This window comes from Mus caroli, chromosome 14 (genome assembly GCF_900094665.2).
Source record: "Mus caroli chromosome 14, CAROLI_EIJ_v1.1, whole genome shotgun sequence".
NCBI lineage: Eukaryota > Metazoa > Chordata > Mammalia > Rodentia > Muridae > Mus > Mus caroli.
In genome coordinates, this window is record NC_034583.1 from 61,637,459 (window position 1) to 61,650,801 (window position 13,343).

A 13,343-nucleotide genomic window follows, 5' to 3' on the forward strand; every position below is an offset into this window, starting at 1 on the left:
GGTGGCCTGGTAGGGCACGCTGCGGACGGGTGCAACCACTCCATCCTTTGGCTGCTCTCCCGCGGGCGCCGGGCCTGGGCCTCCCCGCTCCGCCCCCGCGCGCGCCCCCGCCGCCTGCGCCGCAGTCCGCGTCCACCAGACCCGGCAGCCAGTAGTTGCGGTCCTAGTTCCGCGCAGAGCTCCGGAGCTGAAAGGACTGCAGTCAGCGCCCGAGGTCAGGAGGAATAGGTGGCGCCTAGAAAGCGGGTGGCACCAGAGTTGCGGCAGCCCGGAGGTGGAAGCTCTCGAGAGGGGCAGAGCAGCCTGCAGGGAGCAGCGGGGCGCCGGCAGGCTGGTGTTGGGGAGACCCTGCAGGAGGCATGGCTGGGCTACGAGCCAGGCGGGGCCCTGGGCGCAGGCTACTGGTGTTGTCCACGCTGGGTTTTTGCCTAATGCTGCAAGTCAGTGCCAAGAGACCTCCTAAGACGCCCCCCTGCCCACCCAGCTGCTCCTGCACCAGGGACACCGCCTTCTGCGTGGACTCTAAGTCGGTGCCCAAGAACCTGCCTTCAGAGGTCATCTCCCTGTGAGTGTCTACCTAGCCTTGGGGGTGGGGAAAGGAAAGAAGGCACAGAAAGCTCTGGAAGAGAGAAACCCTGCTCCTCTTTTAAGAGGATATGGACCAGGAGCACTCCCAGGTATCCTCAGAACTGGGGACTCCAGGCCCCAGTCTGCAGGGAGCGCTGCAATCTATACAGCAGCCATAGCTTGGGTAAACCAGAATTCATGGCCAAGGATGAATCATCACCATCAGCAGCGCAGAGACCTACTGTGTGTGGGTTGGAGGGAGTGTCTACAAGAGCATGCTGGCCCCACCCTGTGAGGTCACACCAAGGACAGAAAGCAGGACTAATAGCAGCAGGGGGAGGGGTGACAAGTATGCTTGCCCTCGTGGTACCTTGGCATGGGCCAGACTACTGCCACTGGGTCTGCTATTGTGCACACAGCTGGGCCAGCCTCACTTGCAGCAACTGGCCCATGACTCCCACCCCTTTGCCTGTGGGGCTAGAGAGACTGTGAGGTCCCCCTTCTTGCTGCCCCATCTCTCAGCAGCACCAAGACATTGTGGGTGTTGGGTAATGGTGCTGATGCTGGTAATGGAACCTGCTCTTGGCTGAGAGGGAAGGTGAGCCTCGGGCCACTGTCGCTTCTGGAGGCAGCAGGGGGAGAAGAATGGAGGACATTGAGTTTTGGGGGAAGAAAGGGTAGCTGCAGGTGGGGGCTAGGGCTGCTGAACCCAGAAGCCACTGCCCTGTCCACCTCTGTCCACAGTACAGGTCCTTCAGACACTTACACAGTCTTGGCTCCTGTGTTCCCTGCAGGACGCTGGTGAATGCTGCCTTCTCAGAGATCCAGGACGGAGCCTTCTCCCATCTGCCGTTGTTGCAGTTCTTGTATGGATAGCTTTGTGGAAGGGCGGGTGGGAACGTGGTGGGAACGTGGTAGAACCCGACAGATGCTGAACCTGGGTGAGAGTAGGTGGAGGGAGGGTTTGAAAATGCAGATGTCCCGATTAGAAGCAGAAGATGGAGTGACATGAAGTCAGGAGTCCGGGTAGCAGGGAAACTGCACACAGAAGCCAAGAATGGGGGATAGAGCATTAGACTCCACTTCTCTAGGGGGTCTAGGGAGTTGGGTTGAAATGGCCTGGCCCAGTGCCAGAAACTGGACACTTCAGAGGAGAGGGTTGTGCTAAACACAGGTGACCCCAGGAGTCAGAGTTCGGGAGGCATGATGGACAGCTGTTGGTGCAGGGCTAGGGTGGGTTAAGGTGAGGATGAGAAGACTGGACGAGGAGATGCCATGGAAGTGGGCCAGGAGCCAGCTCGGCAGCATAACGTTGCCTCCCACCATATTCAGGAGCTAACAGGGATCTTGGGGCATGGAAACAAGTTCACACCAGGCCTTGCTGACCAGGGGTCCTGAGGGATGGGGGAAGGGCAGTCCAGTCTTGAGGAAGCTCATGGGTGAGGCAGTAGGCATGGGCAGCAGGCACACCCTCACAAAGTCTAATTCCTGCTTTGTCTTCCCAGGTTACTCAACTCTAACAAGTTCACACTGATTGGAGACAATGCCTTCATAGGACTGTCGCACCTGCAGTACCTGTGTGTGGGAGGGAAGGGTCAAGGGCAGGGTGGAAGGAGGGGGCCCAGTCCCTAGTGGGATGGGAGGGAAAGTGCAGGGGGAAGGCTGGGAGCGGGGTGGGAGGGACGAGCCCTTGAGTGCCCTGACTGTAGGATGAGCGGGGGGGGGGGATCATTTCTCCCATGCCCCTGTCATCTTGCCTAATGTCCCATCACTACTATGGTGTGGCATTATTGCACATGTGGAAGCCTGTCACTGGCTCCTGTGCTGGCATCTGGCCTCAGATGTAAGGAAATCACCACTGGGGGGGGGGGTGGTCTGGGACTCTGAGTGGCAACTAAATCAGGTTGTTATTTTCTCCAGCTTCATAGAGAACAATGACATCTGGGCTCTCTCCAAGTTTACCTTCAGAGGACTGAAGTCCTTGACACACCTGTGAGTACCTGACACCTGTACCCACATGGGACTGGAGACCCTGTGACCTCTGGATATGGTCACGATCTTTAAGTGATCCTGGGCTCTTTCTTGCAGCTCTCTGGCCAACAATAACCTGCAGACACTGCCCAGAGACATCTTCCGTCCCCTGGACATCCTGAGTGACTTGTAAGACCTGAACCCTGCCTCTTCCCACAATGCCACAGAGGGCACACCTTTCTGAATCCAATCCCGCAGAGAGCATCCCCCTGGAGGGAGAGGTGTGGGAGTCAGAATTAGGGTGCTCAGAGACTGGGAGGATTTGGGTTTGAGGGCTTTGTGAAGGTGAAGTCAAGTTAGATGTAACTGAGAGCCTTCCAAACTGGGATTCTTCAAGGACCACACAGCCTTTCTCAAATGCACATTAGATGTGTAGGGTAAACATGTGTGTTTGTTTGAATGTTTGGTTGATTTGAATTAACATTAAAGAACGCAAGCATATCTGCAGCCATTTGCTATTATTTATACCAAAATAAATAAGATAAAATGGAAGCTCCTGACTCCTGAGGAAGAGGGATGTGACATAGAGTGGAATAGGTTGCCTGTTGCAAAAAGTGCCTGCAAGTGTGCAGGCCTGGAGTCTCAGCTACTCAGGAGGATGAAGCGTGAGGGTCAGAAACAGTAAAAAGTTGCCTCCTGCCAGGCGGTGGTGGTGGCACACCTTTAATCCCAACACTCGGGAGGGAGAGGCAGGCGGATTTCTGAGTTCGAGGCACTTGCCTAGAATGTGCAGTCCTGGGTTCCAATCCCCAGTGTTACAAAACTTAAAATTGTAAGTTAAAAGCCAAAGACACCTGGCTAGTTAGGTAAGCAGGGCAGAGACTTAGGCAGATGCTGTGGGGGCCTGGTCCAACCTAGCTATGTGTGAGCCTTCCACGGCAGCTTCTAAAGGCCAGGTAGGCTGGTGGGCAGAGCAGCTAAGGGTCTGCCCCCGTCTGTGTCCCACCCTCACAATCCAGAGACCTCCGGGGCAACGCACTTAACTGTGACTGCAAGGTAAAGTGGCTGGTGGAGTGGCTGGCACACACCAACACCACGGTGGCTCCCATCTACTGTGCCAGCCCGCCCCGCTTCCAGGAGCACAAGGTGCAGGACTTGCCTCTTCGGGAATTCGACTGCATCACCACTGGTAGGATGTGCCTCCCCTCCGGCTGAAGGCCACCCAGCTGGGCACACCCAGCTGCTATAGCCAGGTTCCCACTACCACCCAGTGGGTTGGTGCCTTATTCCTTGAGGTTGATTCCACCAACCTACATCTCTTGTCCCTGCAGATTTTGTCCTCTACCAGACTCTGTCCTTCCCAGCAGTGTCTGCAGAACCTTTCCTTTACTCCAGTGACCTCTACTTGGCTCTGGCCCAGCCAGGTGCCAGCGCTTGCACCATCCTCAAGTGGGACTATGTGGAGCGACAGCTTCGAGACTATGACAGAATTCCAGGTACCTGGGTGTGGCCTGCCTCTGCTGGTCCTATCCTGCAGGGAAGGTGATAGGAGGCTCTTTTGTCTAACTCCAGTCAATTCCTAAAGGAAGAGGAAGGGATGAAAAGTGGTTTCTGCCTATAANGAATTCATAACAAATGAACACTTTGAACCAATTCTAGCCCTGATACACATCAATACACCTATTTTATAACATAAATTAAAATATTTTAGCTGGGCAGTGGTGGTACACACCTTTAATCCCAGCATTTGGGAGGCAGAGGCAGGTGGATTTCTGAGTTTGAGGCCAGCCTGGTCTACAGAGTGAGTTCCAGGACAGCCAGGGCTANAATAAATAAATAAATAAATAAATAAATAAATAAATAAATGGGCTGGTGAGATGGCTCAGCAGTTAGGAGCACTGACTGTTCTTCTGAAGGTCCTGAGTTCAAATCCTAGCAACCACATGGTGGCTCACAATCATCTGTAATGAGATCTGACGCCCTCTTCTGGTGTGTCTGAATACAGCTACAGTGTACTTACATATAACAATAAATAAATCTTTTTAAAAAATACACATAAAGTGAATTAATTTATAAATAAATGAAACATTTAACTGAAAAGGTATCGGAGAAAGAAACTATCCTATCAGGATTACCCTATCCTTTGAAGAAGGCCAGTATATACCAAATAATATCTATAATGTACATGCCTTAACCCCAGCACTTGGGAGGCAAGACAGGCAGGTTTCTGTGAGCTTAAGGTCAGCCAGATCTGCATAATAGAGAGACTCCACCTCTAAATAAATAAATAAACTAACCAACAAACGAATTATTTAATTAAGTAAGTAATTAAATACTGAGAGCTAGGAATGAAGCCCATTTGGTAGAATGCTTGCCTAGCGTGCACAAAGCCCCTCCGTTCATGATTGTTCAAACCTATAATCCCAGCATTTCGGAGATGAAGGCAGGTATCTGGAGAGTTCAAGACCAGACTTGACTATATAGTGATAACCGTCTCAAAGAAAAGAATAAAACAAAGCAAAGCTTGCCGGGGTATGGTGGCTCACACTTGGGATCCAGAGCACTTGAGATGCAGAGAAAGATGATCGTTGCAAGTTCAAGACCAGCCTGGCCTATATTGTAAAGTCCAGGCCAGCCGGGGCTTCCTTGTCTCAACAAACTAAACTAAGCTAATTATGGCCCCTGAGTCCTGGGTGGGACTGCACTGGGAGCGGAACTCTATAGCAGATCTCAGTTGCGGAGCATGTTCAGAGGCTGGCCTTTCACGTGGGTGGGTGGGTGGGGTTACCCAACACTGCCTAACCCCGAGTGCTTTTGTCCTGGCAGCCCCTTCAGCTGTGCACTGCAAGCCGATGGTAGTGGATGGCCAGCTCTATGTCATTGTGGCCCAGCTGTTTGGTGGCTCATACATTTACCACTGGGACCCCAACACCACACGTTTCACCAAGTTGCAGGACATCGACCCACAGCGCGTGCGCAAACCCAATGACCTGGAAGCCTTCCGCATCGATGGTGACTGGTTCTTTGCAGTGGCTGACAGCTCCAAGGCAGGCGCCACCAGCCTCTACCGTTGGCACCAGAATGGCTTCTATTCCCACCAGGCCCTACACGCCTGGCACCGCGACACCGACCTGGAGTTTGTGGACGGTGAGGGCAAACCACGGTTAATTGTGTCTAGCAGCTCGCAAGCACCTGTCATCTATCAATGGAGTCGTACTCAGAAACAGTTTGTGGCTCAGGGAGAGGTGACTCAGGTACCTGATGCCCAGGCCGTGAAACACTTTCGTGCTGGCCGAGACAGCTACCTGTGCCTTAGCCGCTACATTGGCGACTCCAAGATCCTGCGCTGGGAAGGTACCCGTTTCTCTGAGGTGCAAGCCCTTCCCTCCCGAGGCTCGCTGGCCCTACAGCCCTTCCTGGTGGGTGGTCACCGCTACCTGGCACTGGGCAGTGACTTCTCCTTCACCCAGATCTACCAGTGGGATGAGGGGCGACAGAAATTTGTGCGGTTCCAAGAGCTGGCAGTACAGGCCCCCCGGGCCTTCTGCTACATGCCTGCTGGAGATGCCCAGCTGCTCCTGGCCCCCAGTTTCAAGGGACAAACACTGGTGTACCGACATGTTGTGGTGGACCTTAGTGCCTAGAGGGGGGTTAAGTCCTTTGGGTTCCTCAGGATGGCACTGTATGATGGGTGGGGACCTCTGTGAGCAACTTGTGGCCCCAAGTGAAGTCACAGGTGGCCAACCTGTCTATGTAGCTACACACACATACACACAGAAGTGGACCTGGGCACACACCAGGGACTAGCCCAGGGGAGCCATTCCCATTACTGTAATCAGCACCTACGTATTCACCAGGCATCCAGTGTCCAGGTTCTCTATGTGCGCACCAACAGCCCCTGATCTTCAGTGCTCCCTGCTCTGCTCTGTCACTAGTGTGTCTGAGTGACAAAGCGGGTGCAGGAAGGGGTGAGCCACAGCCTTCTCTTCTCAGCTTAGCTTTCTGCCCTCTGGCCTCTCCTCTGGATGCCCGAGGTGCTTGTGTACCTGTTTGGCATCCACAGTTGCAGCCTCCCTGCAGGTGTGCCCACACTTCCAAGTGTGCCTTCCCATGCCATGCTCCTTCTGCATGCACCTGTGGACACTGATGGATGAACTCAGCTGCATACTTGTGTATACCCCGCCACACTTCTGATTCCGTATCTGCACATGTCTGGGGGTGTGTACGTGAGTGGACTAGGTGCTGGGCAAACTGGCGTCCTTGATACCCCGTAGCTGCTCTTCTTGGAGAGTGCCTACAGCACCCACACTTTCTCTGCTCTCCCCAGTGTGCCCCCTGTGTGGCTCATAAGGATAGCAACAGTAAGCGTGACCATGGCCTCGTGGGGACAAAGCCACTTCATCCAGAAGCAATAATAACAAGAGGCAACAGCAACTGGGTTCTTCATAGTGCAGTATAGCTTTCCTCACTAGAGTTTTCTTCCACGACTCAGTCCCAGCTCAAATGGACATGGGTGGGAAGGATTTCTCTGGATAGCTATTGCTTTTTCAAGCTCAGGCCATCTCCTCTCTCACCCCATCTTTGAGATGCGGACCCCGAAGTGTGATTGCTCCTTGACTGGATATAAAAAAAAAAAAAACAGCCAAGGCAAGAATCCTGAGACAGCCTGAGCTACTTGTGTGGGCGCCAGGAACATGTTGGTAGCCCTGGCACCCCTCCATGCCATGGAGATGCCCCCCGGAGGCACAGCTCGGTGGAGGCTGGATGAGGATGGCAGGGAGGGACACCTGGGAACCAGGCCTCTGCTGCCCTCTGCTGTCCTCTGGGAGCAGCAGCCCTGAAGTAGGAAATGATCAGGCTGAGAGGATTTCTTGCGGCCTGATGCACCTGGGGATAATGCTAAGATTCCTTTGCTTTGAATAAAGTTCCACCCCACTGCTAGCTCTCAGGTGTCCTCAGATGTTTTGCTAGTAGCAGAGACAGGGTTGTGTCACCTATCCCTGCAGTACACAGAGACCATACCAGCTTCCTCTTGGCTCCTTTCCCTCAGATGCCGTCAAGGTCACCTGGCACTAAGGTTAGGAGTTCGTGGTGATGCCACCCAGGTGCTGGGCTAAGTGATGAGTCTCTTCCACCTGGGACTGACTCACAGGCCACTGTTCCTTCCTGGAGATTATAGGCACGGACCTGCTAAGACCTAGGTCTATCCCTTGGTCAGGATGTCTCTAAGCAACATGGCAAAGACATGCTCAGCCCTTTGCCACCCTGGCTATCTACCACTCGCTCTCTGAGCTCCCCACTGGACAGATGTCTGCCATTGTTACCACAACCACCAAAATGAGGCACCTGGGAGAACTAGGTAACACGCTGGTCCTTCTTCTCCCAGTTTTTAACCAGCCACCAATTCCCCACTCTTTACCTCTGAGGGTTTCCAAATGAGCATCCTTCCCCTGTCCCCTTGCCCCACTACAACCTTCATCCAAGCCTGTCCTCATTGCTATGGTTTCTAGATCCCTCCCACCAGCCTACTTCTCAGATCCTTCTGGTCTGTCCTTCCTGAAACATCTCTCCATTATGTCATCTGCTACCCAGGAGCCCGCTTTGGCTCCGAGCTCTTCTCAAAACAAATCCATGGCGTTGTGCCTGACATAAAGCTCTTCAGGACCAGGTGCCAACAGACACAGCGGCACTGGTCCCTCTCCTGCTTGTTTCCATTCTGTCCATCCCTGAGACTCCAGGAAGAGCCCGGGACAAAAGGAGGGGGAGGGGAAGATCATCAGACAGGGTTTGGGCTGAAGCAGTGATCAGGGTCACTAGGGAACCCTGGTGATAGCACCATGTTGCAAAACTGCCACACTCAGCTGTGTGGTCTCTTTCCTTGTCATTCTTTTCCACCCCCAGACTTGAAAAAATTGGGAATCCATTGCCATCTTACATGAGAAGAAACGAGGAAAGGGACAGAAACGGTAGATGTGACAACCCCAGGAAGGCCTCTTCCCTTCTCCTGTTCCTCACCTGTCCCCCAGGGTCCCTTTCATTTCTCACAGGTCATATATATGTCTGTCTTAGGGTTTCTATTGCTGTAAAGAAACACCATGGCCGTGGTGAGTCTTATAAAAGGAAATATCTAGTTGGGACTTGCTTATGGTGTCAGAGGCTTAGTCTATTGTCAGTATGGTGGGAAGGATGGTGGCACACAGAAAGACGTACTGATCTGCAGGCAGCAGGAAGAGAGAGTGACCTGGGCCTGGTTTGGGCTTTTGAAACCTCAAAGCCCACTCCCCAGTGGACACACTTTCTCTACTAAGGACACACCTATTCCAATAAGGCCACACCTCTTAGTCCTTCTCAAGTAGTGCCATTCTTTGAGGGCCCTAGCATATGAGAGGAGCCTGTGGAGGCCATTCCTAATCAAACTAGCACCACTGTTTTAATTCCCATTCAAACCATGTCCAAGTGCATCACATATCACTGATCTGCCACAAGAGAAGAAGACCAGGTCTGAGAACCCCCAGAACATGTATTAACCCCATGCTCTGAGCTCCAGTCTGGACCGCACATGCCCAGATGTCATCTGGATTACTTTGCTTGATGCCAACTAGTTTCTCTGAACCTCAAATCCCACAAAGCAGATTAGCTAACGTATTTTGTAGAGGATGGGGATTCACTTCGCTTACTGAGGAAAAGCAGTGGATGGCTTTCAGATACTTACTTCACCTGTATGTGTCTCGGTCTCCTTATCTGCAAAGTGGGTCTAATGATGCCCAACCAGCAGGCTCATCTATCATGGAATAGACTGCATATTGGGCCCGCCTTATCATCCTTGGTGAGCTTTAAGTGCATTGGACACAGATGTGCGTCCGTCCTCCTGAAGACTGTGCCTGGCACATACTTATGAGCTATGCTGGTCTGCAGGATTGTATTTGAGATGGAGTGACTCCAAGCTGGGAGTTCATGAGAGCGAGAGACAGGCACTCCTCAGTGACAATTGCTCTCTGGCAGTGAGGGTTCCTCCACCACCTGCAGTCTCAGAGTTCCTTCCCCCCCCCCAACTCCCATCTGTGGCTTCAGGCACCCAATCCTCCCCTACTGTCCCTGGCTACAGCTTGTAGTAAGGGACAGGTCTAGATTTCTGCTCAAGTCACATTCAAGTGCATGTGGCAGAGAAGACACCCTTGAATCCTCTCTACCTCGATCCATGGTTGCCTTTCTCCCTTCATTCCTTCCTTCTGAGATTATCTCTTATAGCCCAGGCTGGCCTTAAACTCACTGTGTAGCCAAGGAACTTTGAACTTCTGACTCTTGTCTCCAAGTTTCCAAATGCTGAGATTACAACTGTATACAACCACGCCACTTTTCTGTGCTGCTGGGTACTGAGCTCCGGACTTTATATATCAGGCAAGTACTATACCAACACAGCTACATCCCCAGCCATACCCACTGAAGTTGCCAAGGGAGCTGGCTTTAGTCTCCCAGACACCTTGGCCTTCTGTTGCCCAGTTGCAAGATAAACATTGATCCTAACAAGTCACTCCCTTCAGTGGAGAGACATTCCCTCCATCAGACCTTGAATGCCAAGCTTTCTGTGCAGCGGCTGCCTGGTCACCTGCCTGAGGGGGTCAGTCATGAGTCCAGGGAGCTGCTTAGCAACTCTGGGTCACTGGATGACTGTGTCAACAGTTCAGGGCCAAAGGCTACAAGAGCCAGAGTCTACTTCCTCTGCCAGAGCCTAGGAGGGTGACACTTGGCTGCCAGCGTCCTGCTCCCCCATGAGGAACCCAGCTCCCAGCATCAGACCTCTGACTTTTTGTCCTTTAACTTTCCCAAGCACAGGCATCGGGACCAGGAAGGAGCCTTGTGTGGGTGAGACAGTCCCAGCTTTGAGAGTTCAGAGTGGGCACAGAGCTCTTTCCAGCGAATGAAAACAGGAAGCTCCCTTCCCCCCTCCCTTCCCCCAGGCCACCCTTGCAATCAAATCCTCCTGCCTCAGCCTCCTAAATGCTTGGATTACAGGCGGGGGCCACCACACCCAGCTTAAAACAAGGCTTCAGTTGGCTTGGGGAGATGGCCTAGTGGGTAAAGTGCCTGTTGCAGAAACTCAAGGATCTGAGCTTTGGTCTCTAACATCTGGGTAAAAACCAAGCATGGAGGCACATCTGGGTAATCCCAGCACCTGAGGAATGGAGACAGATTCTGGGGGGGTTAATGTCCAACCAATCTCCCTTAAACAGTGAGCGCTAGGAACAACGAGAGACCTTACCACCACTACCACCACCCCTGAAAAAAGTGGCCCGTGCCTTTAATCCCAGCATTCAGTAGGCAGAAACTTACAGGTAGTTTTAGGCCAGTCTGACCCGCATAGTCAGACCCTGCCTTAAACAAGCAAACAAGAAAAAAATGTAGAGAAACAATTGAGAAAGATATCCTGATGTTAACTGCTGCCCTTCACAAGTCCCTTGCCTGTACACACACATGCACAGTCATGCATGCATCACACATGCACAACCATGCATGTACCACACTTGCACAGAGGCTGTAATGCTGGAGTCAGGGAAGAGGTTTTAGAATCAACCAGTGGGTGGACATGCCAAGGGTCCTGGATTCACATCAGGTTCTCAGATGATGGATTATCTCTTCCATCCTTTACAGTTCTCTACATGTCCTAACACAATAAACACAATAGTTTTTGTTTGTTTGATGTTTTTGAGACAGGGTCACCCTATGTAGTCCTGAAGGTCATAGAACTCAATAGGTAGACTAGGTTGGCTTCAAACTCATAGAGATCTGCCTGCATCTGCCTCCTAAGCACTGGAGTTAAAGAGGTATGCCATCATACCTGCCTAAAGAATCAGATCCGGGATGCCAGAGAAATGGCTCAGCAGTTAAGAGCACTGACTGTCCTTCCAGCGCCCACATAGAAGCTAACAGCACCTGTATCTCCAGTTCCAGAGGGATGTGACATCGTCTTCTGACTTCCACAAGCGCATGTATGCAAACATACATGCAGGCAAAACACTTATACACCATATAGAGAGAGAGAGTCAAATATATGTATATATGGATGGATATATATATATATATATATATATATATATATATATATATCCAAATTCAATCAGCGCTTTCCTAGATGAAGCCCTGGGTTTGAGCTCTAGCATTGCATGAACCAAACATGGTGACATGTGCCAGTAATGCCAGCATTTAGGAAGAAGAAGCAGAAAGATCAAGGCCATACCTAGACTACGTAGGACCCTGTCTATATTTAAAAAAAAAAAAAAAAGAATGGTGTGTCTGGGACCTTCTTAGTGGGATCCTCAAGGCCTTAGATGTTTCTTGTTTCTCCAAAAAAAGAAAAAAGAAAAAAAAGCATGGGGGGAGGGGCAGTAGGAGCAAGGGAGCCGTAAGGCATGGGGGAGCTTCTCCTGTGGGCAGGTTTCATTGCTGGCTCCCACATCCAGCAATACCAATAAAATTGATGATAATAATTAAGACTGTCTAATCACCATGTGTTTGTTTATTCCCAAGAAGCCTCCTTTCCCTGGCTCCCATCATTACCAATTCCATCCTCATAGATGGTGGGCGTTAACTGCGCTCTAATAAAAGGCAGTGACTGCCCCTGTTTCCACCCCCACAGCCCTGGGTTAGCTTGGCTTGCATCCTTACCTCAAGGTGTGTGTGTGTGTGTGTGTGTGTGTGTGTGTGTGTGTGTGTGTTGAGGCAGGGTAGTAAGCTCTCTATTTTCAGATGGAGCAACTGAGACAGAGGGCAGAGGTCACAAAGAAAAAACAAAAAACAAAAACAAACCCACATGCAAAGAAACCAGTCTTTCTCCTTTGTAGCCTTCTCCCCTCTTGGAGGAGTATTCATCTTAGCAGAGTTGACTTCTTTAGGTCTGTGACCCCCTACCAGGGCCACTTGTAGCTGGCTGTTGCTGATTCCCAAGAGATTTGACCATGCCACACACACACATTTAGCCACTGGCCAGCAATATATACTGCTCGGTAACATTGGGCCATTTACTTCAAAAGCACATTTTTTTTTCTTTTAAAGGACTTATTTACTTTTATTTCATGTACACTGGTGTTTGCTTTCATTTGTGTCTGAAGGTGCCTGATCCCCTTGAATTGGAGCTACAGACAGTTGTGAGCCACCATGTGGTTGCTGGGAATTGAATCCTGATCCTCTGGAAGCGCAGTCAGTGCTCCTAACAGCTGAGTCATCTCTCCAGCCCCCTGAGGACATTTCTTACATTTTTTTAAAAAGATCTTTGCAAAGATTAAGGCCATGGGTAAATCGGAAATGCTTCTCTTTGCAGTAATAGTTGACAGAGACCCACAGTTGGACAACATAAAGAGACTGAGCCACTTCAGAGCAGTCAGACCTCAACAGGATGTCTCCCAGCCCTCCCTTCAAGGCTCCGGGATCTCTGCAAAAGTAGGGACAGACAGACTATAAGAAGCAGGGGTGGTGGATGCCTTCACAGAAACAATCTTTTCCAGACCAAATGGGCAGATGCACACATGAATTCAGAGACTGTGACAGTGTGCACTCGACCTGCATAAACTCAAGCCAGACACAAAGACCAGCACAGAGGAGGGGAAGTGGGCCCAGAGTCTCTCTCATCCCACGAAGCTATTCAAAATTGATATCTGCTGGAAAAGGAAAAGCTAGTCTTCGCCAATGGAGCTGCGCTGGGTATATCAACTATACTCCAGGGTAGGTCCCATGCTCAGGAGTAGTTGGCCATCACAAATCAGACTCCATGGTTCTGTTTGGTTTTTGGGGTGTGTGTGTGTGTGTGTGTG

The 13,343-nt window shown here is 51.3% G+C and overlaps 1 protein-coding gene across 1 annotated transcript; it reads left to right on the top strand.

The window, feature by feature from the left end:
• On the top strand, positions 1-7,479 carry Lgi3 (leucine rich repeat LGI family member 3). The gene is made up of 8 exons (XM_021181513.2): positions 1-565; positions 1,362-1,433; positions 2,073-2,144; positions 2,488-2,559; positions 2,656-2,727; positions 3,558-3,727; positions 3,870-4,034; positions 5,365-7,479. Exons 1-8 carry the CDS (start codon positions 360-362, stop codon positions 6,180-6,182), a joined length of 1,647 nt encoding a protein of 548 aa, XP_021037172.1. The 5' UTR covers positions 1-359; the 3' UTR covers positions 6,183-7,479.
• The last annotated feature ends 5,864 nt before the right edge of the window (positions 7,480-13,343 follow it).

Bases quoted from the DNA above. Each gene is read 5' to 3' on its own strand.
- Lgi3 (XM_021181513.2), top strand. From the start codon at position 360: ATGGCTGGGCTACGAGCCAGGCGGGGCCCTGGGCGCAGGCTACTGGTG. The intron at 2,145-2,487 runs GTGTGTGGGAGG...TATTTTCTCCAG, and splicing joins CTGTCGCACCTGCAGTACCT to CTTCATAGAGAACAATGACA. The intron at 2,728-3,557 runs GTAAGACCTGAA...CTCACAATCCAG, and splicing joins CTGGACATCCTGAGTGACTT to AGACCTCCGGGGCAACGCAC.